Genomic DNA, 27,296 nt, shown 5'->3' with positions numbered 1-27,296 from the left:
ACTCAAGAACTAGAGAAGGTAGGAATGCCACCTAAGAAACGGGAACAGCCTGAGCCCAAGAGCTTTTCCTCATGAGATCGTACTTTTGGTGCATTTTGCCGCAAGGGAGCCCCTGAGAGTGGCTTACCATGCATGCTCCCTACATGGGCTAAATGACCAAGATGACCTGGCCCTCCATGAGTACGCCTTGCACATTCAACATTTTCTTATTTTTGGACTAGACGTATTTTTGGGAGTCATGAGATAAATTCAATGAAATATATGCTTTTCAAAGAGAATATATCTCACCACAACTGCCTATCACACTTTATGTGGAAACAAGTACATGTTAGCTTGCCCTGTCTTTTCTGTTTTTTTTAAATGTATGTAGTACCCTCTAAATAATTAAAAAATTATTTTAAAAAATATTTTTTAAATTATTAGTACCCTAATAATTAATATTATTAGTACTACAGTAATAATATTAATAATAATAACTGAAATGAAAATGATAGTTTATCTTATCAGTGTCTGGGTCAGAGAGTGCTTTACCCTTGTCACCTCCGTGGGTCCTCATCACCGTATTAGAGGTTGCGTCCTGATTATCTCCACTTCACAGATGAAGAGTCCAGGCCACAGAAAACTCATAATTTGATACATGTCCTAGAGCCAGGATTTGAATCCTAGAACTAGGACTTAAATCAAAGTTGACTCCAGAGCTTGGGTTCTTAATCACAATGATGTGACGATTCATTTGTCCAAAAAAAAAAAAAAAAAAAAGAGTAATCAGTGTTGAAATGTAATAGTAAGCTCTGAGACCAGAAATGCCCTGAGGAGTCAAGAAGATACGTTTAAATAACTGTCTACACAGGAACAAACTTTCCTTTTAACAAGAAAATCCAACAGTAATGTGTCTACTGGTTTCATGTTTCAAGAGTTAGAATAGGAATATACCAAAACAGACTTTTTAAAATAAAAAGCTGAGTCATTAGGATCCTTCAGAAGGGAAGAAATCTGTCTTTAGGATAAATCTAGCTTCTGTGGGACGGAGGGGCCATGTCCCTCAGATATAGGGGTGTGGCTGGGGGTCTTGTTGCTTTATTTATTCACAACCCATATACATCACTAGATTTACTTCTGCCGGTTAACTTACCGCCAGGACACTCGGCTAGGAAAGCAAGAGTAGCTAGCTTCTCTAGGCTAGTTATTTTGGGATATCCTCGCCCTGTTGCTTAGCATGAAGAGGTCCTAATATGATACCTGGACCTTTCCGCCGGCAGATTTTCGAAGAGGATACTTGGCCATGCTTCATCCTCATTCACATTCCCCTTCTCCCCAGTAACTGTAAAGTGCAGAAAAGCTTGCCAGGGCCTGCAGAAGGCACAGCGCCTCCAAGGCTGGCACGCATTTCTTCTTCCCTCCTACGGGGAACGATCTCAGCATCTCTCCCCGCGTGTCAGTGGAATACTGAGCCGCAGCCCCAGCCCGAGCCCCAGCCCGGGCTGGGGGAAGGGAGACCGCGTGCCTGGCAGCCGGGCAGAGCGCTGGTGCAGCCCCGCAACAGCCGCCGCGCTCCAAAACCCCCTGGGGCATTCGCTCTCCAGGCGCGCGGAGTGCCACGCAGCCCACCGCCCCCGCAGGCCTGCACCACGCTCCGCCCTGGACGCCGCTCGTCCGGGCGCCGGGGTGCGCGCGGGTGGGAGCGGGCCCGGCTCATCCTGATTTACGGCTCTGCTGAAAACCGCTTGGCTCCCACAGCAGTAGCACCGGCCGCAGCAGCAGCAGCATCAGCAGCAGCTGCAGGTGCAGCAACAAGTCGGGTAAGTGGCGGCCGCGGGGCATCTGCGGCTGTGGCCCAGCCCCTTGGGAGCAGCGGAGCGGGCCAGCCGGGGCTGGAAGGGAGGTCTCGTTTCCGCCCCGCAGCGGGGAGTTGTGCTTCTCGGCCCCGCACCTGCACGAACTCGTGTGCGCACATAGCCACTTTGGCACCCTTGGGCTGGCTTGCTTCAAGCCGGGGGTGGTGAGAGCCGGGACACCGGAGTCAGGGTCCTTGCCTGCCCTGCCCTGCCCAGGCAGAGGAAATTAAAATTAGGGCTTTTCTGCTAACCCTGTATTCTGGGGTTTCCTCTGGGCCCTTGAAAGCTTGCATACTCCCGGACTGTGTGATTACCCATGTCGCCCTCCAGAATGCCACCCTTTTCCCATTGCTTCTTAAAATCCTGACTTCCCCTTCCTCCACCTCTCACCTGCATTTTCAGCCAGGGTTTGCTTATCATTTATCATTCCAGAAAACTGGTGCTTAAACAGTCCAGTGTAGCACAGGAAGAGGTTCCCTTTTCTGGGGGCCAGGGGCTTATTAACCTGGAAGCGTTGCCTTAGCTGTCTGGGGACCATTTGCACCTCTGCTTTTGAAGAAGTTGGGGGCCCAGGAACAATACTTTTCAGCTTTCAGAAGGGACCCTTAGCTGAGCTCCTTCTTTTGGGAGCCCAAAGCTTCTTACGTTTAAGTAGAAATCATTTCTGGAGAAAATAGATATTGTGCGCTGCTTGCAGAATTGGGTTGCTAGCAGTCATCTGTTGCTACGGCTAAGATAAGAAATTCCTACAATGAAATAAGAACTTCCTGTTATTAAAAGAGTTATGCTGGTGCCTACCCGGTTCAAACATTGGCCATCTCTAGAGGTTGTCTTTAATGTCTAGGGGTTGATCCTTAAAATAGGATCAGAGACAAGATAAATCCATCCAGAGCACCCTATTTTAATAAAGCCTTAGCCATGGTCCACTTAGATCAAATAATATTTGTTACATTGGATTCCTAAATTTTAGTAAGTCAAGTATGGAGGTCATTGTTCTTATAACACTTTGATTTATATCATAACATCAATAATTAAAGGACAAAATTAAGGGCAAAAATCTGAGGCTAAAAAATTTTCAGCTGTGTGCTTAATGCCACACATGGAGTTTCAGTAACATCTTTTCTGTCCTTTAGAAAAGATCACTGAGCTTGCTCTCATAGGATCTGTTTGGACAATTCATGCTGAGTTTTCCTTTTTTTTGTATTTATGCTTATTGGGTTGTTAGTAAAATAGGGCATGGTTTTGCAGTGAGTGTACTAAATTCAGAATGGCAGGAAACTTGAATCCATGTCTGGATCTGACATTTTCTATCTAACGTTGAACTAACTACATTACCTCCTTGCTCTAGTTTTATGTGAAAAAAGGGGATGTTACCCACCCTTTTTATCCTGGCCAGGGGTTAGCAAACTTTTTCTGTAAAGTCCAAGTAGTAAGTATTTTTGGCTCTGCAGGTCATAATCGGTTCAGTGCAAAAGCAACAGTAGACAATATGGAAATTGGTGGGTGTGGCTGGATTTGGCACAAGGATTGTAGGTTTTGATTTAATTTATTTTTTTTTAATCTTCACCCAGGACATTTCTTCATTGCTTTTAGGGAGAGAGAAAGGGAGAGAGAAACATCGATGTGAGAGAGAAATATCAATTGGCTGTCTTCGAACCCGTAACCTGGGTATATGCCCTGATCCCTAATCGAACCCAAGACCGTTGGGTTTATAGACTGATGCTCCAGTTAACTGAGCTACACCAACCAACAAGGGCAGGTTTTAATTTTATATTATATGCAAAAGTCATTTGAAACAAAGCCCTCTGCCCTTATGGAGATGAACAACAACAGTCATTTCAGTAGGAGTTTTTAAACAGACATGTAAACTACCTGTTTTATGTTCCCCTGCCCAGGACTTTTAGAGTAATGCAACAGAAGGCTTTTGAAGAAAGCAGATACCCCTGGCAGGAATCCCTTGAGAATGTTGCTGTGTGCCTGCCATTCCGCTGCCCGAGGTGCGGAGACCATACCAGGTTTAGAAGCCTGTCATCGTTGAGGGCCCATCTGGAATTCAGTCACAGCTACCAGGAAAGAACCCTATTGACAAAATGCAGCCTCTTTCCATCCCTCAAAGACACAGACCTAGTCACTTCCTCAGAACCCCTGAAACAGGGGAAATTGCAGAACTGTGGCAACGTGGTGAAGCAGAAACCCAGCTATGTTAACTTGTATAGCATTTCGCACGAACATTCCAAGGACAGGAAGCCATTTGAGGTGGTGGCAGAGAGGCCTGTGTCCTACGTGCAGACCTACACTGCCGTGGACCTACGTGCTGACTCTCTGGATGAGCTGCGGTCCAGTCCCGGACTTCCCAGCCCAGATGCCAAAGCTGCTTTCGAGGCCCATATCCGAGAAAAATTCAATCGGATGGTTGAGGCGGTGGACAGGACCATCGAGAAGAGAATCGATAAACTCACCAAAGAGCTGGCCCAGAAAACTGCAGAACTGTTGGAAGTCCGGGCAGCTTTTGTCCAGCTGACTCAGAAAAAGCAGGAAGTTCAGAGGCGAGAGCGGGCCCTGAACAGACAGGTGGACGTGGCCGTGGAGATGATCGCTGGGCTGAGGCAACGCCTGACGGAATCTGAGGAGGAGCTTCTCAGGAAAGAAGAGTAAGTGGCGCTGAGACAGGATGCTAACCCCTTTGCTTTAGACCACTTCCCGCCCTGCCCTGCCCAAGTTACATGCAAATGTTAAGCAAGGTTTGGATTTTATGACTTGCACGTACCTTGGCTTCATTTCTTATTGATATAGTTGAATGTGGGAGGCACAACACTTTAAATATTACTTGCCCTCTTTGTGGGGCAAGTAATGGTCTGCAACCCAGCAATCTGAAAGCCAAAATATCTGATTCGTTCTCATCATGGAAATTGTAAAGTACAGGTAATGTTTTTAAAGAGAGGAGTAGTGCCTTGTTTCGGTGGTGGGTGCCATCCCCAGCACCCAGTGGTGCACGGGGGAGTTGAATGGGAGGGCAGAAAATACCTGCCAGGGAGCTTTCCTTCTTGACAGTCTCCACGTAATAAAGTCAAGAACTTGAGTTGCTGTTATTCAAGTATAAAGCTATGCTCTATATACAAATTGGCTTCTTTGTCATTTTGGATTATCTGCCCCTTGTAACTAAATGTCCATTGCTGAGGATCCATTCAATTATACTTTTTATTTGGAGGTCACAGACATTAAGAAACCCAGAGGAAACTTTCTAATATTGCTGTGCTTCTGTGAATTAAGTTTGGAAATTTTCATTTTATAAAATGTTATGTCATACTAGAGTAAGCCATGCCTGCTTGCAAAGAGTTGACACTGGTTTTTACAAGTTATAGTTGATCAGATAAGCTAATACTTTAAAACTCATACTTGGAAAAACATTTCCTTATCAGTAATTATGGAAATGTTATCCCATAACTAAACCAAACTAACCAAACTAAAAAAGTATACATAACAAACTAAAACAGTATATATAACAATGCATTAATGAATTTCCCAAATGCAGAATGTTGGATTTAATTTTAAATGGAGGCTGAAAACACATAGATGAAAGGACATAAAAATTGATAAACTAAAACATCTTAGAAAGAAGGTTTCCAAATAATTTGAGTTGTTATAGAGGTTGATGTAATTTCATACTTTCCTGCCCTCTGGCACTCTTGTTTATGTGTTGTCTCATAATGTGTAGAACTTAAAGTTCCTGCACTTGGTGAGAGGCTGAGAAGCCCTATATAGTAAAGGGATCACCACTCACTATCATTAAACACTTCCATTCTGCCTAGAGGGAAAGCCTGCTTTGCTCCACCAGACATTTTTCAAGTTACATAGTGAGGGCAAATTGATTCAGCCACTGATTTGCTTTGATCTCGGGGAAATGATACCTAATGAAAAACGTTTATCTGTTGGCCGGTGGTGTTTCCTGGTGGGAAGTTAGTGCCTGGACCCCTTGTGGCTCCAGGCAACTAACATTGCACCACTGGGAAGATGCCGGATGGTGTTCCCCTGTGTGCAGAGAAAAGCTTAGAATTAAATTTTGTGGTATTTCTGTTTGATTCAAGAGCAGTGAACTAAAAAAGGTAACCAAATTAATTCTTTGTATTTATTCGTTGTATTTTATTTATTGAATCTATTAGTAGTAATCAAGGTGGGGTTTGAGGTGGTGGCAGCCTAGAGTCAGGAAGACACTGTGTTGGCAGGGAGGGTCATATGGTTATGTCAAGGTTATGGTCAAGGATCTAGCTTTATTGTGGGTGATGGGTTCAAGGATGTTTTATTATTAAAAAGAACTGGTTAACTATCTTAAGTAAAAGTGGGCCACACATGGATCAATAATGATAATGTGTTTTGGTTAATCCAGTGCTCTCAGCTGAGGACCAGTTGAAAACTGAAAAACTAAGATATACTTGTAAAAAAGATTAACAGGGTAGAATTGTGTTAGAAGTCCTCCCTCCTCTCCAGGCATACCCTGGCCCATCCTCTGGAGACAGCCACTGTTTAGTTCAGCAAATGACCTTCCAGACATTTGTTGTATGCATAGAATCACGTGTACCTTATCCACACAGAATGGAATCATGACACATGCTATTCTGCCACTTGTGTGTGGGGTTTGTTTTTGTTTCAACATAGTATGCTGTAGGCCTCTTTAATGCAGCAAACATAGAATTATGTTATTCCTTTTGGCTGTTGGATGGTATTCCATGGTGGGGATGCATCGTGACCAATTTAATCAGCTTGCTATTGATGAATACACGGCTTTGTTCCTTTTTCCTAGTATTAAAAGTGCGGCCTCTGTTAAGGTCCTTGTACATATACCTTTGTTCACATTTTTGGAGTACATCTGGGGGTAAAGTATGAGTTGATTTTTAGTATGACATTATTTTAGACTACCAGAAAAAAAGCAATGTCATTAAAAAAAAACATTTAAAATGAAATTACAGTGAAGCTGCCTTAAATGTTTAAACATAAAATGAACAAAGTCTTCATTTTGTAAGCCTTTGGTTAGGCTGTTCCATCAGTTTCTGTCTTCAAGCCTCAAATAATCATTCTTTTTGTCCATAATATAGGACTGAAGGAGTTTTGTTTCCAGGAAGGACAGTGGAGCTCTTGGTTTGATAGAGCATCTGTGGCCCTTGCCCTCATTGTCTGCAGTGTCCAGCCTCCCTGCCACCTCCACCCCAGCCCCTGAAACGGGGATGCAGAGTGAGCCAGCAGGCCACCTGCCACACCATTGAAACCAGGTTGATTTGACTAGATCTGCCTGGCTGGGCTGTGCCCCTTCCCTCTTTACCACCTCCTCACAGGACTGAGCCTTCCACCAAAGAGATGACCTTTAAGATATGGGAAACTGCTCTTTTTTTGTTTTAATAGATTTATTTATTTTTGGATAAAGAGAGGGACAGAAACATCAATGTGTGGTTGCCTCTTGCATGCCTCCACCGGGGACCTTGGCTGGTGACCCAGGCATGTGCCCTGACTGGGAAGCAAACTGGCGACCTTTTGGTTTGCAGGCTGGTGCTCAATCCACTGAGCCACACCAGCCAGTACTGAAGCTGCTCTTTGACCAAGGAACCCACCAAGAGCTGTGCTCCCCTGCGAAATCCTTCCAAATTAGCTCTCGTGGCCCGTTTGTGGGAAAAAGTATGTTGTTATAATAACATTTGAAATTGACTGAAACTTTGGAGAGGTAAACATCAAGTATTTAATATTCACATGAGTTTCTCTTACTTATGGATTTTCCCCTCAACTTTAAAATCCTTTCTTTTAAACTGTTCTCTGAGGGCCAGTTCCGCCCTGAGGCCATCTATAGACTGAATCACCTTAGCTTGTAGATGTCTATGAGTATTTATGCTTTGTAACAGAGGAGATTGTTTAAATTGGCAATATTTTAAACCTCCATGCTGGTGAGTCTCTTTTTACCTTTGTATAGAGGTTGCTATATGTTTCTGGAGAGTGAATCCAAGAAAGAAATTTCTCTTTGTCTTCACAAAGTGAGCACAATTTTACATGTCCGATGGAAACAGTTATTTACTTATTCAGGAGTATTCAGAGCTGTAGGGTAGCACTGCCCATAATCAGGTAAATCAATCCCAGCCATCCTCGCAGTAAGGTATCCCTTAACGAGAAAGGATAGCTGTGAGTACTAGCTGATTCCTGGCTCAGTCAGTCGCCTGGGGTTTGGAGAACATCAGTGTAATAACAGTAAACCTGAATTTACTTGCACACTCTCTTCTGCTGGTAGGGTTGGAAAGTGCGGCCTGAGCACCTGGAAGGAACCCGGCACTGTGCTAGGTGTGTGGGGGGAGCATGAAGTTCTCGGTATTTTTCCCTAATGACCTTACACTCTACATAGAAAAATCATCATACCCACGAACGTGCCCATGTTCAAACCCAGGGCTATGAACAACTGCTTAAATACAAGCCATGGTTTCAAGTAAAACATTAGAGACCAGGTTTTTCTATTTAAGAGGCCACAGTGGGGCAGAGAGGACGAAGGGCAAGAATTTGCATTGGTAATCAGAGGACAGGAACATTGAAGGACAGCAGGGAGGTTAGAGATGATCCTTGAGGGGACTGTGTAATTTTAGTTCTGGAAGGTACCCCCTGTGTCCTTCAGGATAACACCTTCATTTTATGGATGTGGAAGGTAAGGCCCAGAGAAGTGGAGTACCTCACCTAAGGACAAAAATTGAGTATCAAAGCTGAAACTGGAACCCAAACTCCCTGTCTCTCTGCTGAGTACTTTTTCTATTAATTCACTGTGTTTTAGCCAGACTTTTGAAAATGTGGTATTTGCCCAAAGTGTCAAGACCTAAGAAGTATTGAATCTGGCCCATTTTGGAATGGACTTGCTTCTTTGCAATTTTGAAAGGGCTGCCAGGATGACATCATTTATTTTTCTGATATGATTAAGGAAAATGTCAGCTGGCATCTTAGGTGTTGGGAAATGGAAAATGGTGGTGTCATTAGGTATGGTTCTGATATTAAGCTTCCAGAACGAGAGCCCGGGGCTTTTCACTTCCAACAAGGGCTTTTAAACTTGACACTCTGCATGTCTACGCCCAGCCAGGGTGGTGCATGAGCCCCCAGCCCTTGATTGCTGTGAGGGGCTTCCTTGTAATTCCATCTCTAAGACCCAGCCTGCTCCCTTGAGAGCTCTGATGTAATCTTTTCCCTTTTTCCTTCATCATTTGCCCTTGGTTCCCAGACTGGAGTCCGAAGAAGACCAGTCATTATTGAGTGTGTGTTGAGTGCCAGGTGCTGTTCTAGGATCTGGTCAAACAAGTGGTAAACCAGTGAGTCCAGGTCCTGCTTGAATGTCAGGAATAGGCCAGAAGGTAAAGTAGACTTTGAACAGATCATCAGGGGTATGATAAAGAGATGTATAGGGGTGGCCTGACCCAGTAAAATCTATTGGGTTTCTATCCAAAGCTGGTGGTGGGGCACTGGCCTTGAAAAGGCAAGTTTGACTTGGTTACTTGCTTAGCACAACTAAACCCTCTTGCCGCTTAATCATGTCTTTCCCATTTTTGATGAGCTAAAGCAGCAAATAAACAACTTGGTCTCCAGGCTGCTCCAGAGCTAAGATACAGGCCAAGAAAAATCATGTTAGATGTAGAGTTCAGTGGGACAGAAAGGGGTTGGTTTGCTTCACCTTTGAGTGCATTTATTTAAAGGATGGGTCCTCTCTTCCCAGGCTACGTTCCCTGCAGACCTACAAACTACTGAAGGAAAAACGATGCCAGGCACGCCCTCTGAGGGATGTCCTGTGATGAAAGTTGCAGACAAGAACATTTTCTATTTCTCTGTCTCTCTCTCACTCTCTCCCTCCTCTCCTCCAACCCCACCCCACCAATTTTTTGGCCTGAAGGGCTTGGAATGTAAGTGTTAATCTACTTAGAACCAATAAGAAAAATTTGACTTTCTCATTATTTTTTCAATCCTTAATGAGATATATCTATTTCTTGGTTTATTCAGAGCAGCCAAAAAAGAAAGGTAAGGCAAAGGGCTACCAAAAGTAGAAATGTTACCGTCCCAGATGTGCAGCAGGTGCAGATTCCACCCCATGGGGCCCTTGGCGTGCACAGGAGCCGACCCGAACTCCGAGCTTGCAGCCAAGCCCCTGGTGCTTGGGGGTGGTTGAGTCTGACTTTGGGATTTGCCTTGTGGCTGACATTCCCGTCTGTCTGAAGTGCTCTGTGATCAATAGCTAGACTATTTTTAGCCTGAGGTATTTTTACCATTTCATACACCTCTGAAGAGGTTCATAAATCAGTAATGTAAAATGAAATTTAAATAACTTGGTAGAGCTTTGCCTTTGGGAGGAGAAGCTGATATTAAAGTGTTGTTTAAGAATAGAAGAAAGACATCAATTTTAGATCCCACCCTCACTTTTGTAAGAGGTGCCTGTGTTTTAGGTTACCTATTGGTTTTAAGCCCCAGTACTTGTCTGGAAAAAGATAAAAAGAAACCTAAGGATCTTTTCATTAGTTAAAGATTTTCAGCTAGAGATGCAGTTGCACATTTCATGCATTTAGCAGAAATTTGTTGAGGCCCTACTATGTGCTAGGCCCGTGTTAGGTGCTGGGAGTATCACAGTGAAGGAAAAGGCAGGGTCCCTGATTTTATTAGCTGACTTTCCAATGATATGGGGTAAATGGCACTAGTCCTTTGCAGTGTGTGCTGTGACAGGGTGCAAGGTTCTGAGGGAGAACATAGGAGGTCACCTAACCCATGCCTAGCTACGTGTCTGGGAAAGCTTCCCAGCAGGAGAGCCCTGAGGTTGGAGGGATCGATAAGGATGGGAACTTGGGAAGGGGAGGTGGAAGGACCCTGGTGGAGGAACAGCATGTGTAACAGTAGGAATCTGGCTGAATGGAGTTCACTGGTGCTGGAATAGAGAGCTGTGTGATGGACATTATTAATGAGGTCCCCACACATGAGGCTATAGGATGGCCATGGAAGCTGGAAATATCAGGGACTAGATATACTAGGTGGTTTATTTATAGTAGATTACAATATGTGGTATGATGGGTGTGTCGACCCTCATTAACCATGCATAGTGCAATGCCTATGTAGAATCAGAATTATTGTGCACTTCCCTCTGTCTCTACACCTGCTTCTAGAGTACGTTGTTCACCTGATAATGTCTTTGGTTTTTCTTAATGAACCTGTCTTTAACCAACCTCAGAAGAAGTCATTGAGGGGGTTGAAATAAAATAATATTTATCTTTCAGATCTTATGGCTATCTTGTAAATGAATGAGTGCATGAGTGAACAGGTTTTTTTTCTAAGTAAAGCTTTGGTTATACTGAAAGGGCCTTTTTTTTCACTCAGTGCTTCCTTATCCTGTGTGTGTTACTGAATGCCTGTAAATCTCAGGATACTGACAGGTTTCGAGATCTGTAAGTCATTTGGCAAAATAATGAACTTCGGGACAGTTTCTTATACTATACTGGTGTTTTTGTCTTTAGTGTCAAAACCTGGCTTTAAATAAACATGTTTCCCACTAAAGCTTAAAACTTGAAACCCTGGGTTTAATCATATTTACCATTTTTATAAAAAGAAATAAGAAGTCCAGGATGGGGCTGGAGGTAGCCTAGAATGAGTTATTTCCCCAGACCTAGTGTATACCCACACCCTGATTGAATTACTCTCTGGTTTGCCCTTAATCTTCTCCTCTGGCCTTCCAGCCTTCACACTGTATCCTGAATCACAGGGTTGAGAACCTAAAATAAAACCACACAAGTCTTTCTACTCTTCTGTCTGATAGCATCATACTATTCTTTTTCTTAGTCATGTTCTGTAATTACACATTTCTTTTAGTATTTGTTGCTTTTCAGGTCTGCTTCTCTCAGGATATCAGGGCCCAGCACATGACCAGACTCATCAAACCTGCTACATGTTTTTGTAGAGCCCATGAGCTAAAAATGGTTTTTATATTTTTAAATGATTAAAAAAATCAGAAGAAAAATAATAGTTCATGACATATGACAATTATAGGAAATTCAAATTTCAGTGTCCATGAAGTAGAATAAGAAAATAAAGTTTTGTTACACAGCCGTGCTCATTCATTTACATGTCACATGTCACATACCTGTGGTACATGTCATCTGTGGTCTGTTGTACTAGGCAGAGTGGAGTAGTTGTGACAGAGACCACCGGTCTGCAGACCCTGAAATATTTACTCCCTGGCCCTTTACAGATACAGGTGGCTGATCCCTGGGCTGGACATTAAGTTCCATGAATATAGCCATGGGTTCATGAGACCCCCATTACTAAGCCCATTACCTGGTAGCATTCAATAAATGTTTGTTCAGTGACTGAATAATGGAATAATTAAATGTATGGATTGTGGCTGCATCTTACTTATGTTTAAGCCCATGTTCCCCACCCTCACCAGAGCTGTGAGGTTCTGGATTGCTCTGGTACATAGTATGGCAGCAATTGTCAAACTTTTTGGCCTCACTTCCCCTTACACCCGTAAAGAAAAATATGAGGATCTCCAAAAGCTTTTCCTTGTGTGGGTTTTATCTACTGATACTTACTGTATTAGAAACTAAAACTTAGAAATTTGAAAAACACATTATTTCATTTACAAATAGCAATGAGAAATCCATTCTTGCTAACAAAACACGTTTCTCTGAAAAATAAATTTTCCCAAAAGCAATTTAGTGGAAAGAGTGCATTGTTTATAAGTTTTATAAATATTTTTAATGCCTGGCCTAATAGAAAGCAGCTGGACCTTGTTAGTTTTTCTGCTTTTAATCTGTTGCAAATTTGTTATTTTGTTTGAAGTAGATGAGGGAAATCCAGTCTCACACAGATATGTTGTAGGAAAATGGAGAAGCGTTTTAATACTATTTTCAGAGAATAGTGGGTATTCTGCTTTGATACGATGCCAAAATTCAACAATTAGTAGTTTCTTAAAAGTTAATTGCAACATAGAATCTGCAATCATATCAGTGAGTATTTTATTCTGCCTTGCGTTGAAATCTATATGAATGGATATTTTACTTTTTGGAGTATAATTATTAAAAATGTCACAAATGCAATGTAGTTAAATTCATTCTTTTCCATTCAGGAAATTCCCAAAATCCTTAGGGAAATAAGAGGTGTTTCTGGATATTGTTAATCCTGCCTGAACAGGATGTGAAAGGGGGATCTGAAGTTGCACACATGCTCTCCCACACTTGCTGTGCTTCGTTACTGTTTCTATCTAATACAGATACCCAAACACTGTCTCAGTATGATGAATTTCTCTAGTCCTTCTTTTGTGTAACTTCTCTTTTAAAATTAAATCACCAGGTTTGTTTTAACTCCTTTTGTTTTAGTTGATGTGAAACATCCATAAACTGAAATTAGGTTAACATTGGTGCCAGGCTGGTTGAAAAATACAAAGGGTATTAACTTCTCGGCTTCAGGGCACAAGATAATTGGATGAGGGGAAAGTTAGAAAAAGATGCATCTCTTCTCCCAACATGACATAACACTCCATGAACAGCTAGGAGCATTAATGTTAATTCATAAAAGTTTTATATGGAACCAGTAGCAAAAGATTACATGATTTAAAAATAGAGCCACAGTCATAAGCTGTATTGCATTCAGATTGTTTTCTTGATTTTGAGATGTTAATCCTGTGGGATTAAGCTGTCAACTATTGCTGTTTTATATTTTGAACAGTACAGCCTGAGAGCCCCAGAATAATAAATATATACAAAGGAAAAAAAGACTAGAAAAAATGTTGACAGTAGTTACCTCTGGGTGGTGAGATTATAGGTCATTTTTTTATTTGTTTCTTGTCCTTTTTAAACATTAATTGCAAGTGTTTATTGATCACTTATGATGGGGCATGTATTGTATTGAATAATGGGCTTAGAGCAGAGAACAAAGCTAATTCAGCCCTTACTCTGAGCTTCCAAATAGGTCAATTTTCATATTTCCTATAATAAGTATGAAACCTTTCTATAATGACATAAATATAGTAAATATTACAAAACTAAAATGAATTGAAAAAATACAGTGTCTCTTTTTTCTGTGTGGTTTGTTTGTTTGTTTGATTTTGCTGGCAGGGAAAGGATTGAGTTTTTGGTTGTTTTCTCTATAAGTACAATTCAGCAACTGTTTCATGACAGTTAATCCAAATATAACCTAGGAAGTCTTTACAATGGGCTTTGATGCCAAATGAGTTAAAGCCTTCATATTGGGAGGAGGAAGTAGTAGCCTTTTTCTGTGCTGTGTTTTCAGTGGTGGTTTTGAGTTATGAAGATACTGTCTCCAAAGATCCCAACCATCACTTAGTGCCATAGAAGGGCTGAATGTAGTGTGCATATGGACCCTCCACTATTTTGCTGCTAGTGAAGGTTTGTGACTCATTTCGGAAGCAAATCAAAGCTGAATGGCAGTGGAGCTTGAACACTGGCTTGTGTCCATGGCCTGGAACAGCTTGGAAAGTGCACGTCTTCAGTATGGAAACATCTGGGAATAAACTTGATGATGAAAGAAACCTCCTTTCCAAAAGGACTCTTATTTCACTTATGTGAATATTTCCTGACTACTAAAAGATAATGGAATTACTGTGGGATTAGGGTTTATGTTTGATCCTAGACAGGAAAATAGAAAAATGGTGGCTGGTATAATGAGCAGTTCTTCAAGTAAATCACTTTTGACAACCAGTCTTTCTATTTTTATAGATATATGATTCCCAAGGTTTTACAGAGACATTTGACTCTGTAGGAAGGCTCAGTATGACATAATATATTTGTGAGAGAAAAATCATGACTAATTATAAAAGCAGCTAACTGACTAGTCAGACAGAAAGGAGCTGGAAACCACAACCAGATCTTTGGCACAGACTTTCTGTGAAACTGTGACTCCTGAGCTGGCCTTCCTTGAAGTTTCTCCTCTTAAGAAATGATGGAGCTCAACAGAAAATAAAGATCAAGTGGCGGTTGAAATGATGCAGAGAAGGCCATGAATTTAATCGACTCTAGAACAACAGCATGAGGTTAGATTTTTCAAATAGGATTCATTTATCTAAAATGAAAGAGGCTAGAGGGGGATATTGTTTAGAATCTTGCTAAAGCCTAAATTGAGCATGGCCGGGAAAATGAGGAGTTACCCCTCAAAGGCTGAGAGAGGCAGTGATGACACAAAAGAAAATACTATATCCAACAGGTAGCCATGTTATGAAATTCCTTATCCTCAGTGGGGGTGGCAGAACATACAGTAACATGACTGAAAGGATCTTCATGATTTCTTATTAAGTGAGGTAAGTCAGATGAGGAGAGCTGTGATACTGGACACCCGCTGGTAGTGTTGATTACCTGGAACCTGGCCTGAGAAGAAGGCTGAGCACCAGGGTACATGGATGTGTGTGTGTGTGAGTGTGTAGAAGTGCTGTGGGGATGTCTACCAAAATGTTATTTTCATACTTGATTAGCAATAAAAATAAAATCTGGAAGTAATAAAGTAATACATTTTTTTCTGGATTTGTGAATCCACAAGGAATTGTGTAGGTAGAAGAGTATTGTTTGAGGTATTTTGTGTAATTTATTAGGGAAGGGCAACCTGCACAGTTCTCCTATGTCAACTAAAATAGCTTTCCCAATGGGCCCTGGATCTACTTCAAGAGAGCATTGCTTGGGCTGTTTCATTCTCAGCTCAGAAACCTACCGTTGGACAAGCTGACTCATTTTATACACTTGAGCAGTCAGCATGGCCTCTTGCCTCCATACCTTCCCTCCCTGTAGTCTTTTCTCCCCTAATAGCCAGGTTTTTAAAATGCAAATCAGAGCTTTGTTCAGAAGTGTCCAGTGGTCTCCCATCTCATATATAAGAAGATCCAGAATCATCACAGTGGCCTCTGAGGCCCCACCTGGCTCCCTGTTCCTGTTGACCTCCCCTTCCCCTGCTCTGCGCCCACCAAACACACCCTTTTGCTGCACCTTAGACCCATCTGCACATTCACCCCAAGGTCTCCCCAGGCATCTGCGTAGCTTAGTCCCACTTCCCTCAGGTGTGTGTTCAGGTGTTGCCACATCCTTCACCCCTTCCCTTCTGTCGCTTCCTGTCCCCTAGCACCCAGTTTCAGCTTTCTCCTTAGGACTTATCCCCACCTGACATTTTTTTTGTATTTTTATAGTGACTATCTCCTACTAAAATTATAATCTCTAAATGTTGTCACTGAAATGGAAGTCTATCTCTTTTGTCATTGCTGTGGCCATGCAGCCTGGGGCAGTGCCTGACACAGAATAGACAATAAATATGTGTTGAATGAGTGAATTCCTGTCTCACGTCTCCATTTTGTGTTCCAACATTTTTCTTTGCAGAGAAGTTGTTACATTCAACCATTTCCTGGAAGCAGCAGCGGAGAAGGAAGTTCAAGGGAAAGCGCGGCTCCAGGACTTCATTGAGAATCTGCTGCAACGAGTAGAACTGGCCGAAAAGCAGTTAGAGTACTATCAGAGCCAGCAGGCCTCAGGCCTCTGCCGGGATGTCAGGGAGCATGTGGTAAGTCACGCAGGTCTAGCCAAAGAGTAAGGTCCTTGGGTTTGGCAAGATCGGGTCAAGGACAGAGGAAACGGGAGCTGGGGAGTGACTTGCAAGCACTCTCCAGATATCATCTGAGAGCACATCCGGCCAGGCCTGTGTTGTGGAAGTGAGATAGGTGAGGACAAGACACCCAGAAGTGAGCTTCCTTCTGGATGCACTGCCTCCGGTTCTTCCCCCTCTGTCTCCACACACACCAAGCTGAATTGGTAGGAATATTTTTACATTTGTAGAATAACAGAGTTTGAAGTATTCAGCTAAATCATCTGTCACAGCCTCAGTGTTCAAGTAGATCAAAAGATAGTATGGTGTTTTCATAAGGGAATCTTAAGAAAGCTTCAGCCCTTCTCAGCAAAGCAAGATTTAACTACCTATATACTGTTTTCCTTAGTAGGAAGGAAAACACTATTCAATAGCCTCTAAAGTTTAAGCATTCTTAAGTATATTTTTAGAAACAGAAAAATTCAAGGACAATAGCTGTTACAGAATATACTTTTGCATAAAGTTTTACGTATAGTTTCAGAGGCTTAAGAAATGACGGGAGTCCAGATGAAAACCCTACATATAGGTGGAGGTCCAGACTGTCACAGTGGCTTGATTAAGTTTTCCCGGTTGCTTTGGAGGGTGGGGGGAGGTGAAATAAACATGCTGTAGGTGAGGGGTGTGGCATGGGTGGTGATTTTTGTCCTCTAGAAAATTTCCTTGGTGGTATAAGCAACAAAGCCAAAGAAAGGACTTTTGATACGCCAAAGTGGTTTATTTATAACATTTTTATCATTTATTGAATTTCATTTGCACTTACCTCCTTCCCAGAAGATTTTAAAATGATCCTTTTACTTCCCCCAAAATGGACTATATATATTAGGAAATAAGAAAGTTTATGCTAATCAGCAGTTCAGTACGATTGCTGCTACTGATTGATAAAACCTTCAGTTTTAGCATTCTGGAAGCCAAAATGGAAAGGAAATATGGTTAAGTAACAAAAGGAGGAATAAAATGAAGGGCAGGTGAGTAAAAGAAGGAAGATGGGAGGGAGAGAGGCAGACTACAGGAAAGAAAGGAGAGAGGGAGGAAGGTAAGAAATATGGAAATCTTACCCAGTGCTTACTGTAATAATATGCACTCAGTAATGCAAGTTTCAGAACCTTCCAGAAACAAAGTAGACTGACAGGAAGTACTCTTGTTATATCTGTGAGGGTTCTGTGTTCAAAGCAGTTTCAGCTACATGACATACTTGTTATTTTCCAGGTGGGTGTCTGTGGTTCCCTGAGGGGAAACCTTTACTCCCTTCCTTGATTCAGCTGTTACCCTCTGGGAGACCGTGCGAGTGTCCAGGTGTAGCTCACTGGCTGGAGGGCCACTCCGAGCCTCTTCCTACCCTCTTCTTCCATCTGGCCCTGTTTCAGGAGAGGGTTGTGGCATGAGGTCAGAGAACTCACATATGAGGTGAAAAGGCCTGCTTTCCAGATCATTCTCATCTTCCCTCTGACAGGGCGAGACAGTTTATCTTCCTGGGCTTTTAATTCTTCTATAAAATGAAGCAGTTAGACTAGATGCTCTAAAAGATCTTTTGGTCTCTTAAATTCTCTGCTCATTACCTGACTTTGGTGGTTAGGAATTCTAAGATTGAAATGTAGCATTGATATTGTCAGGCTTATAAATAACCCAGAGCTAAGAAATGTGTGAGGTTCTACTATGCTAAGCCAAAAGGATCTTAGAGAAAAAACAATGGAAAGCAAGGGGGAAGAAAGGAAGCCCACTAGTTCTCTCTCTTATTTACAGTTCTGTGCTCACTTCCTCTGCTCAGTTTATTTTTCTAGCTTGAAAATTGAACACCTTTCCTAAGACATAGCCAGTCATTATTTCCTGCCATGCTGTGCCATGTGATCAAAAGTTGAGCAGCATCTCTACTCTCTAGTCAGGTGTGTATATAAAATTATTTATACATGTGCATGCACATACAACATATATACATGTGTGTGCATATACATGTAAGTACACATGCACTCACGCATACATACCTATAAACAATTATGGTAGGAAATTAATAAATATTTATGTTCAAGCCCTCTGTGTCCCAAAACATGGGTGACATCACCTGCCTTCATCAGACTTGATTTAACTGGGGAAGAACTGATTCATTCAAATACAGTGTAGCTAAGATTACAGCAGGGAATTTGGACGAGAGAGCTGTTTGTGAGTAAAGCGTGATCACACTGTAGGGAAATGAACTCTGACGAGAGGAGGGAGCATACATCTCTCTGAGAGGACCAAGAATGAGGTGTTTGATTTCTGGAAGGATTTAGCAGATGCCGTGTCCCCTGTTTTCATGTATAATCCTCTAACTCATAATGGACCTCATCATGAGGCAGTCCACAGACCCTGAGGCTGTGTCTCCTTTTTACTTAGTCTGTTTTACCATAACAATACACACTCACCTAATGAAGTTAGGAGCCATGTCTTCCATGTAAGGAAAGTGCTGAGTCTGGACTCCCGGGTAACTGTGGCTCTAGCTACACAGAAACTTGGATGCCTTTAGATGGAGAAGTTTTGGATCATATTTCTATTAATTTCTGGTCTGGCTTAGTGAAGATCCAGAGCACAGAGACACCCAGGCTCATTTCCTGGAGCCTCATTTCCCACTCCCGCCCTCCAGGAGAGCTCTGGCCCCAGTGTACCCGAGGAGGGAACAGAGCATTCTGACCTGTGTGCTTCCCTGCCCTCCTTCTCAACATCAGCCCCTTCCTCCCGAGCAGCTGGGACCACCATGCCCAGCCTGGCCTGGCTCTTGCCATCGCCACTAACTCTATACTACAGAAAGTGTGAATCTTCTTTATTGCCTTTCTCCCCACCCCAGAGTCCTCCTTCTCCTCTTTCTTCTTTTTCCCAATTACCAACTTCAGATAGCAGTGACATTCCTAGATTGGTGTATAAATTCATTCTTTTTAAGGTGCCTTCAAGCTTCAAGATTCTTGTGTGCTCTAGAAAGATTTCCTTCACCCCTCACATTTAGTGCCTTTTCTGAAATAATGTTTCGGCATCTGTATCTTTCCCTTGATCCCCTCGAGCATTTTTGTTCTTTTTTCACCTGGCTAGTTTCTAAAAGTGTGCTCTGCTTACTCAGATATTTTCTCTTTACGCTCTGAGAAATGCTGTCAAATTAGATGCAAAGTGACCCAGTATCCCATCTGCCAGAATCACGGACAGAGCTGCTCACACAGAAGGTCATGAAACAGCTTGGATAATCTTATTTTAAGGATTGCATTTATGTCCTGCAGGCTGCTAAATTAGGACTAGCAGTAATTCATTTAACACTTATTTATTGAGGACACAGTGCTTACTGAATGCCAAGGAAACTGCTGTGAGTGAGATAGATGAGGTCCCTGCTCTCAGTGAGGAGGGGCTCACAGTAAGCAAGTAAACACACAGTGAAGGTAATTTTGTACAGTGATAACTACTGTAAAGGAAAAAGTAAGATGATACGTTTGAGATGCCCACTTCAGTGAAATGCTCTCACAAAAAGCCTTGCTGAAGAGGCAGCTTTGCACTGTGACCTGAATAACAAAAGGGAGCCAGCTCTGAATATTTGCAAGTGGGATGTTCCAGACAAAGGAATAGGATTTGCAAGTGCCTGAGGAGTGAACAAGCTTGGCGCGTTTGAGTGCTAGCATGTTTAAGTCAGAGAGTTGGGAAGGATCCAGGTCGTGCCAGGGCTTGCAGGTCACATAAGGAGTCTGGATTTATACCAAACACAGAGGGAAGCCATTGGAAGGTTTTAAGCTAGAGGTGATCTGTGTTTTAGCAGAATTAGTGCAGCTGCTCTGTGGGGAATTGACTGGAGGAATGTAAGAATAAGAGATGGGTTAGGAGGCTTTTATGGTGGCAGGGGAGAGGAGGTGGCAATTTGGATAGAGTGGAGGTAAAGGGAAGTGATGGGTATAGAATATGTTCTGGGAGTAGAATTGACAAGACCACTTGGCCTTGCTGAAGGATTAGATTTAGCAGGTGAAGGAGAAAGGAATCAAGAATGAATCTAAGGCCCTGGCTGGCTTGGTTGGAGTGTCATTCCCAAAATACCAAGGTTGCTGTTCAATCCCTGGTCAGGGCACATGCAGGAATTAACCAATGAGTGCATGGATGAGTGGAGCAACAAATTGATCTCTCTCTCTCTCTCTTTCTCTCTCAAAATCAATAAAAAAATGTTTAATTAAAATAATGAATCTAAGGTTTTAGCCTGAACAACTGATTATACAGTGCTATTTTTACAAAGGGGAAGTTGGAAGGAGGGCTGGGTTTCCCCAAGCCTATTATAACAACCTAAGACACCATTTTTGTGTTTTACAACTAGTTAGACTGGCTCTCAGTTCAAGGCTATTTATATTTTTCCAGCCTGGACACTCAATCAAACACACTCTTGATCCCCATCTTCATACACTCCTGTCTCTATACCAAAAGAAGACAGAGTGGACTAGGGAAAATGGAGGTAGGTAGATGGGCTAAGTGGGCAGAGCCTTTCCATCTGCCTGAGACTCTGGGGACCCAAAAGAACAGTGGCCTCTTGTGTTCACAGGGAGGACAGCATATGAAATTCTGTAGTGTGCGATAACTGGTCCCACCCCCACCCCAAACCTCAGAATCTGAAGAATTGGTGGAGAAATTCTGATCCAGCCTGGATTCCACTTAACTTTTTGTGTATATACTTCCTTGCTTTTATACTTATGTGTACAAGAACACACTTTTTAGGGAGGATGTGTGGAGTGAAGACTTGCTTTGGCTAAGAAGGTACCATGTTGGGCTTGAAGTCCAGCTCTAACACTGGTAAAGCATTGAGGCTTTGAATCAGCCACTTAACACGTCTGTCTGCCTTAGTTTCCATATCTGTAAAATGGGGATTATAAGGTCTCCTCTTAGGGTTGTTTTGAGGGTTGTGTTTGTTCCTCGGTGAGTATTTTACCCAGTACGTGATGTATAGGCATGCACAATTTATGGTACCTATATATGAGGTTTGTGACTCATCTTTATCCATCTTTATTTATGCATTTCTCTTTTTATAACACATAGTAAATTATTCTTATTTCCTGAGGTCCCAGCAGGGTCCATTAGTGACATCCACAAGTGCTAAGGTTGTAGTTCTTTTTTTTTTAAGATTTTATTTATTTATTTTTTAGAGAGGGAAGGGAGGGGGAGAGAGAGAGAGAGAGAGAGACATCAATGTGCGGTTGAAGGGGGTCATGGCCTGCAACCCAGGCATGCACCCTGACTGGGAATCGAACCTGCGACACTTTAGTTTGCAGCCCACACTCAATCCACTGAGCTACGCCAGCCAGGAGGGTTGTGGTTCTTAAAACTACAGGGACTCCTTTGAACATTTGAGAACACTATTGGCCTTTTCCCCGGAGAGGGAAGCAGGAAAGCATACGCACACTTCCACTCTCTCCCTCATAAAATTCCAAAGGGTATTGTGTATACATAAAAACAGTAAGTCATCAAACAATATGTACACAATTCTTTTTTATTTATAGATTTTAGAGAGTGAGAGAGAAACCAATTTGTTTTTCCACTTATTTATGCATTCACTGGTTAATTCTTGTATGTGCCCTGACTGGGGATCAAACCCAGCACTTTGGGGTATTAGGTTGATGCTCTAACTAACATGCTACCCAGCCAGGGCCAAGTTATATGTATATGTACATACAGCAGAGTGAAAAAAAATTGTTATGCCTCAGTATTAATGCACAAAAATGGGGGAGGGAATTAAAGGGAGAAAGATCGTGTGTGTGTGTGTGTGTGTGTGTGTGTGTGATTTGCACATACACTAAAGTCTATGAAAGGAGCCCAGGTGAGAAACCCTAGTTGGTGGCGGGAGGTAGGAGGGGCAAGAAGGTAGAAATGCTGATGCCTCTGGGGTTCCCAGAAGCTGCCAACCTGGCATTCATTACCTGTCTTGCCTTCTTTGTATACTACATAACCTCAGGATCCTTGTGCAAGGAAGGGGCCTTTTTCTCTTCATGTTTCACACTGGCCGAAACCTGCCAGTGTGAAACGGGCCAACAGTGATGCTGACTTTTGATTGTCAAAAGGCAGAAGGCAAGAATGTCATCTTGCCTTCTTGGGGACGTGACCCTCAAAAGTTAAGAAAACAACTTTCTGGTTTGCTGCTGACTAAAGCCCAAGGGGCAAACCGGAAAATGGGGGACGTGATCCTGTCATGATGAGCTTCATTTCTCACCTATTTAAGTCTAGCATGCATGCATGTCTTGGTGGCATCGAACCCCGGCACCAAGATGGCTCTTTCTCCACATTTTCTTTGTCATCTCATCTTGTTTGTCTGCCCACCACTCCTTTTCATGAAGGTGGTCAGGAACAGAAGGTTTGGAATACACTGGGCTGGCCTATAACATGGATGGTCACATCTGGATCACAAAATGATAATTATCACTTTATTGTGAAAATGATATTCCTAGCTCGGCCACAAAAGTGCATGAAGATACTTTAATGGGAGTGGAAAATAATTTCAGTGATAGATGGCCTCGGACAATTGTAGAGTAGGTCAGTCTTCATATGCTCTCATTTTAGAAATGAGGTATTTTAGGCAATAAACATTTTATGCCAATTTTCCCCTCTGTTGATACACTGTGACCATCCACAGCTGTAGTAAATTAGCTGCAAATACAGTCTGAATCAATCAAGAAATGATGCTACGTCATTCCAGTTTTTAATAACATGTTTCTTCAAATGTTGCTCTATTGGGGGGCTGTTTGACTTGTTAAGATTTTTGAGATCTGCTGACTCTGGCTTCTTGGAAATCTCTGAACAGGGAGGCACAGAGGGTCCCAGAGTGGGCAGAGGCTGAGCCCGAGACGGTTCACTGCTGGGGCGAGTGGGCAGTGCTTCCAATGGTTACCGCTCCCTTAACAGAAATACCCTTTCTTAAAAATATAAGCAAGATTTTAAAAACCAAGTTCGTTCTTCAAGTTACATAATGTTTTTTTCTTATTTGTTTTCCTTCAGCTTACAGATATCTCTTCAAACAGGAAACCCAAATGCCTGTATGTATTCTTTTTATACCTGGGTCATTTCATAATGTTTACATGATGTTTTTCTGTTGTGTTTTATATGGCACCTATAATATAAATGGTTTTGAGGGTCTCGGGTAAAAATTTAGCTGCTTATACAAATAGGATACTCTCATTATTTTCAATATTTTTACATCCCATTCTGAAATGTGGGTGTGACTTTTAGCTATGCTAGTTGTCTATTAGTATATGGCAGTATGATGGTACTATACAATATATAGTGTTATATGGTGTAACTTCCTCTTATTGAAGTATAGTCATAATAGCTCTATAGTACTACTACTGTAGGGTATATAGTATATTGCATATATGCATTTATATTGTGAATTGTATACTTTATAATAGCTGTACTACAGATGTGTCTGATTCCTCTAGTAGTTGCTTAAAGACTTGTGAGATATGGGTTCCGCTCCCATCTTCGCCATAGACTACCTGTGTGTATTGTATTATCCTGGGGAGTCATTTACATTTTCTAGTTCTCAGTTTTTATCACTGGTAAATGGGACTAGTAATATTTCTCTGAGAATGTAGGATCACTTCATGAATGTCACAAGAATTTTTGAAAGAAAAATACCATTATATATTACTTGTTTTCCTGGCAGCATTATTGCTGCCCTAGCATGCAGGAGTGATTGTGCTGTGGGTAGCTTTTATTCTTTTAAGGCTTTAAAGAAGTCTTTCTGCTCATCTTCCCCCTCCTTCCCTACCATCTGTAGAAGCCGAGGGCACCCACATTCAGTGTGCAACCACCCGGATCTCAAGACTCATTTTCATCCAAAGGGAAGGAGCTACCTGAAAAAAGCCAGGGACGACAGAGCCAGCCTGCAGCCTGCTAAGTCCATCCATGAACAGGCTGAGACCCCAAGAGAACTCTGCAGACCACCGAAGAAAGGCGAGCCTCTGGGGTTTAGTCGGAAAGGCAACATCAGGCCCAAAATGGCCAAAAAAAAGCCAACAGCGCTCGTGAACATCATCTAATAGGGTGGGTGGCCTGAACCATCGTTGCTGGGCTTTGGGGAATGTTGTTTCAGGGGCCAACAACAATGTTCTTTTTCACACATCCCATAATAAGACACAACGGGAAAACAAAGTGCATAACACATTTACTTCCTGTCTGTCCAAGCATGCAGATTAACCAGAATTGAACGAACAAGAATCTTCACGAACCAGAATTTTATTACAGGCCTCTTGTAAAACTGAGAGGCAAATTACAAAAAGGATTTTTTTAGAAAGCAGTCTTTCTAAAAACTTTAGTAAAAGGAAGCTCCAACTTCTAAAATAATTAGCCCAGTATCCAGTACTTTCTTCATCTGACATTCTAGGCCTTGGTGACTAGTTTTCCGACCCAAAACCACACAGGATGTCAGGAACCGGGAAAAGGTTCATCTTTGCCTTTCACTGCTTGCTAAATTACGAGACAGGGAATAGGAATATAAAGTCTCTAAATAGCAGTGAAATAAAAATATTTTTGTTTTTAACCTGCCCCTCAATTAGTTGGAAAGCCTCCAAAATAAGAATTCCTGTTTCCCAGAGTACTCATTTGTTAGATTTCAGTTCTCATTTCAATGGACCATTTTCCAGTTTGCTTGATTCTGGTTTTATGTTTCACTGGATGCACGTTTATTCAGATTTTGGTGTCCCTCTGCTGTCTTCTTTGGCAGCCTCTATCCTAATAGTTGTTTCTATTTCTATGGTTGGGGGAGGACATAAAGCCCTTTTGATCAGCAGCCATCAGGAAAAGGGATGGCACGGCCAGTCTCTCACATCACAAGTTCAGGGTCCAAGTGGTCGGAGCCATAGGGTTGCAGAGCATTGCGAGCCGTCCAGGGGGCTCCGCAGCCCTTTCCCGAGACCTTCCCTGGCAGCATCAGTGTCCTCACCGCTAGCTGCAGGCATGGCTGTCTCCTTGCTCACCTCACTTGTCCACCTCCTGCTGCTTCTGTGCCCTTTTATGACTAAAATACACGTTCTCACCTTTCAACCAGGTATCTGAAGTATTCATTGTACACTGCTTTCTAAAGTGGTTTCTGAAATCAGCAGTACATGTGGGATCCAGAATCTGAGACTGTCCTCCTCTCCTGCCCTGAAATGGCCTTTGCTTCCACAAAGACCCATCTGTTAAGAATCTCCCGTTTTATGACTTTCTTCAAGAATGAACTTTCATGGTTTTTAAATTTAATATTATCCTCAAATCTCCTGCAGAGTTCACAAGTGCTGACATCCTCCTGGAAATAAGAATAATTATGTACACAAATATATACAGGTATACATATATATAACATATAAAATATATATGTCAAGTATATTAGTTTATTTTTAAATACTCATGGAAAAGGTGTGTGTTTGTGGTGGGTGGTTTTTAAACTATATGTGTTAGCTCATGTAAATTGAATTCTGTCATTTTAAAAATTAAAACTGTAACCTAATTAACATTAGTAGAATTATGATTGTTATTACAATAAACATCAGATTAGCAGTGCATTAAAAATAGGTAATAAAGCAATTACTTAACATGACAGTACATTGAGAAGTATAACTTGTCATTATACAAACATTTTTAACCTGTTATAGTGAAAATGTTGATTTTTTAATCTTCACTTTGACTTTCGGCTCTTGGGGGTGGGCCATTCCTGTGGTGTAAAGGCAACTATCAGTGGGAAAAACGTTGCTGTGGATATCACTGTTTGGGCTAACACTGTAAAATTGTGATGTTATAATTATTTACTTGGAGAATTAATCTTCTCCAAGGTTATTTATTCCTGATGTTCATACAATGATTGCACTTTAGCCTTTACACACTGAAAACTGACTTGTTGATTGTATTGCATGCTGATGGTCCTATAACATGTGTGTGCAGCCACAACTTGTTTTTACAGGTGGTGTAACCAGACTATTTTTCTAATTTATTTAATGTAAGGTACATTTTCGATTTTCATTTGATATGCCGAGAGAGCATGACAGCTTTCTTTGACGGTGGTACCTGTAATCTTCAGAAAGCACCATGTTGTTCTACTCTATGTACATTACACAAGGGAGATGATTTTTAAGATGTATTATATTTAAATTTTTTAATTTTCAACTAAAGTGTGATCCTCACACAAGCAAACACATCACATATGTTGTGCTTCCTGAGGCACATAAATCCGCTACAGAAACGTGAAAGCTGGCTCACTCCTACGGATACCCCACTTCCACGCCATGGCCTGAGCTGGCTGCCATGGCCCCCTTGCATCTTATTTTTAATTTTCCTTTTTTGTCTACATGGGAAGCCAACCTTAGAGTTGCTCTTTGGAAGAAATCACCAGAGTTCTGGGAAAACATGTTAAAAGTTAAACTCAAGAATGGATCTAATTTGTTTTGTAAGGAAAATAATCTTTATTTGAACTGTTTTTTCATTTTTTCTCCCAAACTAGGTTACAGATTCTTAACTGCAAAATTCAGATTTCTTAGACACTGTTTTCCAGTATTTTACAGGGTCGATCAGTTGTCTGGAAGTTGGAATATTCTCTTCCAAGAATTAAAAAGAAAGTTTTTAAATTATGAAATATTATAATAATAAAGCTATATTTCTGATTAATGTGCTGCCATGTTTTGTCTAGTTGAAATGTTTCTGGAAAGCCAAGTGTGCCTGTCTGTTAACAGTGAACAAAATGGTCTTTTATGAATAAGCTCTTCCTTATACACACAGTCACCATGATCTTCCACTTGTAAGTCTTCTTGAGTAAGCCTTCTTGAGAAGTTAGGTTGATGGTTTTTGTTTATCATAATGTCTATATATCAAAGTTCTTTTTACATATGTTCACACTGAGAA

The 27,296-nt window shown here is 41.8% G+C and overlaps 1 protein-coding gene across 2 annotated transcripts; it reads left to right on the top strand.

Annotated features, from left to right (window-relative positions):
- The first annotated feature begins 1,630 nt into the window (after nucleotides 1–1,630).
- Nucleotides 1,631–27,062, top strand: ZNF365 (zinc finger protein 365). 2 transcript variants are annotated; one of them, XM_028511128.2, is made up of 6 exons: nucleotides 1,662–1,799; nucleotides 3,731–4,486; nucleotides 16,190–16,370; nucleotides 23,421–23,458; nucleotides 24,202–24,467; nucleotides 25,471–27,062. In XM_028511128.2, exons 2-5 carry the CDS (start codon nucleotides 3,744–3,746, stop codon nucleotides 24,461–24,463), a joined length of 1,224 nt encoding a protein of 407 aa, XP_028366929.1. In that variant the 5' UTR covers nucleotides 1,662–1,799; nucleotides 3,731–3,743; the 3' UTR covers nucleotides 24,464–24,467; nucleotides 25,471–27,062. The 2 variants fall into 2 exon arrangements, with proteins under 2 accessions (XP_028366928.1, XP_028366929.1); XM_028511127.2 differs by having other exon boundaries at nucleotides 1,631–1,799; nucleotides 24,202–27,062.
- The last annotated feature ends 234 nt before the right edge of the window (nucleotides 27,063–27,296 follow it).

This window comes from Phyllostomus discolor, chromosome 5, assembly GCF_004126475.2.
Source record: "Phyllostomus discolor isolate MPI-MPIP mPhyDis1 chromosome 5, mPhyDis1.pri.v3, whole genome shotgun sequence".
Lineage (NCBI taxonomy): Eukaryota > Metazoa > Chordata > Mammalia > Chiroptera > Phyllostomidae > Phyllostomus > Phyllostomus discolor.
This window is presented reverse-complemented; position numbering and strand designations above follow the sequence as displayed.

Excerpts from the sequence above, each read along its gene's own strand:
- ZNF365 (XM_028511127.2), top strand. The coding sequence starts at position 3,744 with ATGCAACAGAAGGCTTTTGAAGAAAGCAGATACCCCTGGCAGGAATCC. Across the intron at positions 16,371-23,420 it reads GGGATGTCAGGGAGCATGTG|CTTACAGATATCTCTTCAAA; the intron begins GTAAGTCACGCA and ends GTTTTCCTTCAG. Across the intron at positions 23,459-24,201 it reads AACAGGAAACCCAAATGCCT|AAGCCGAGGGCACCCACATT; the intron begins GTATGTATTCTT and ends TACCATCTGTAG.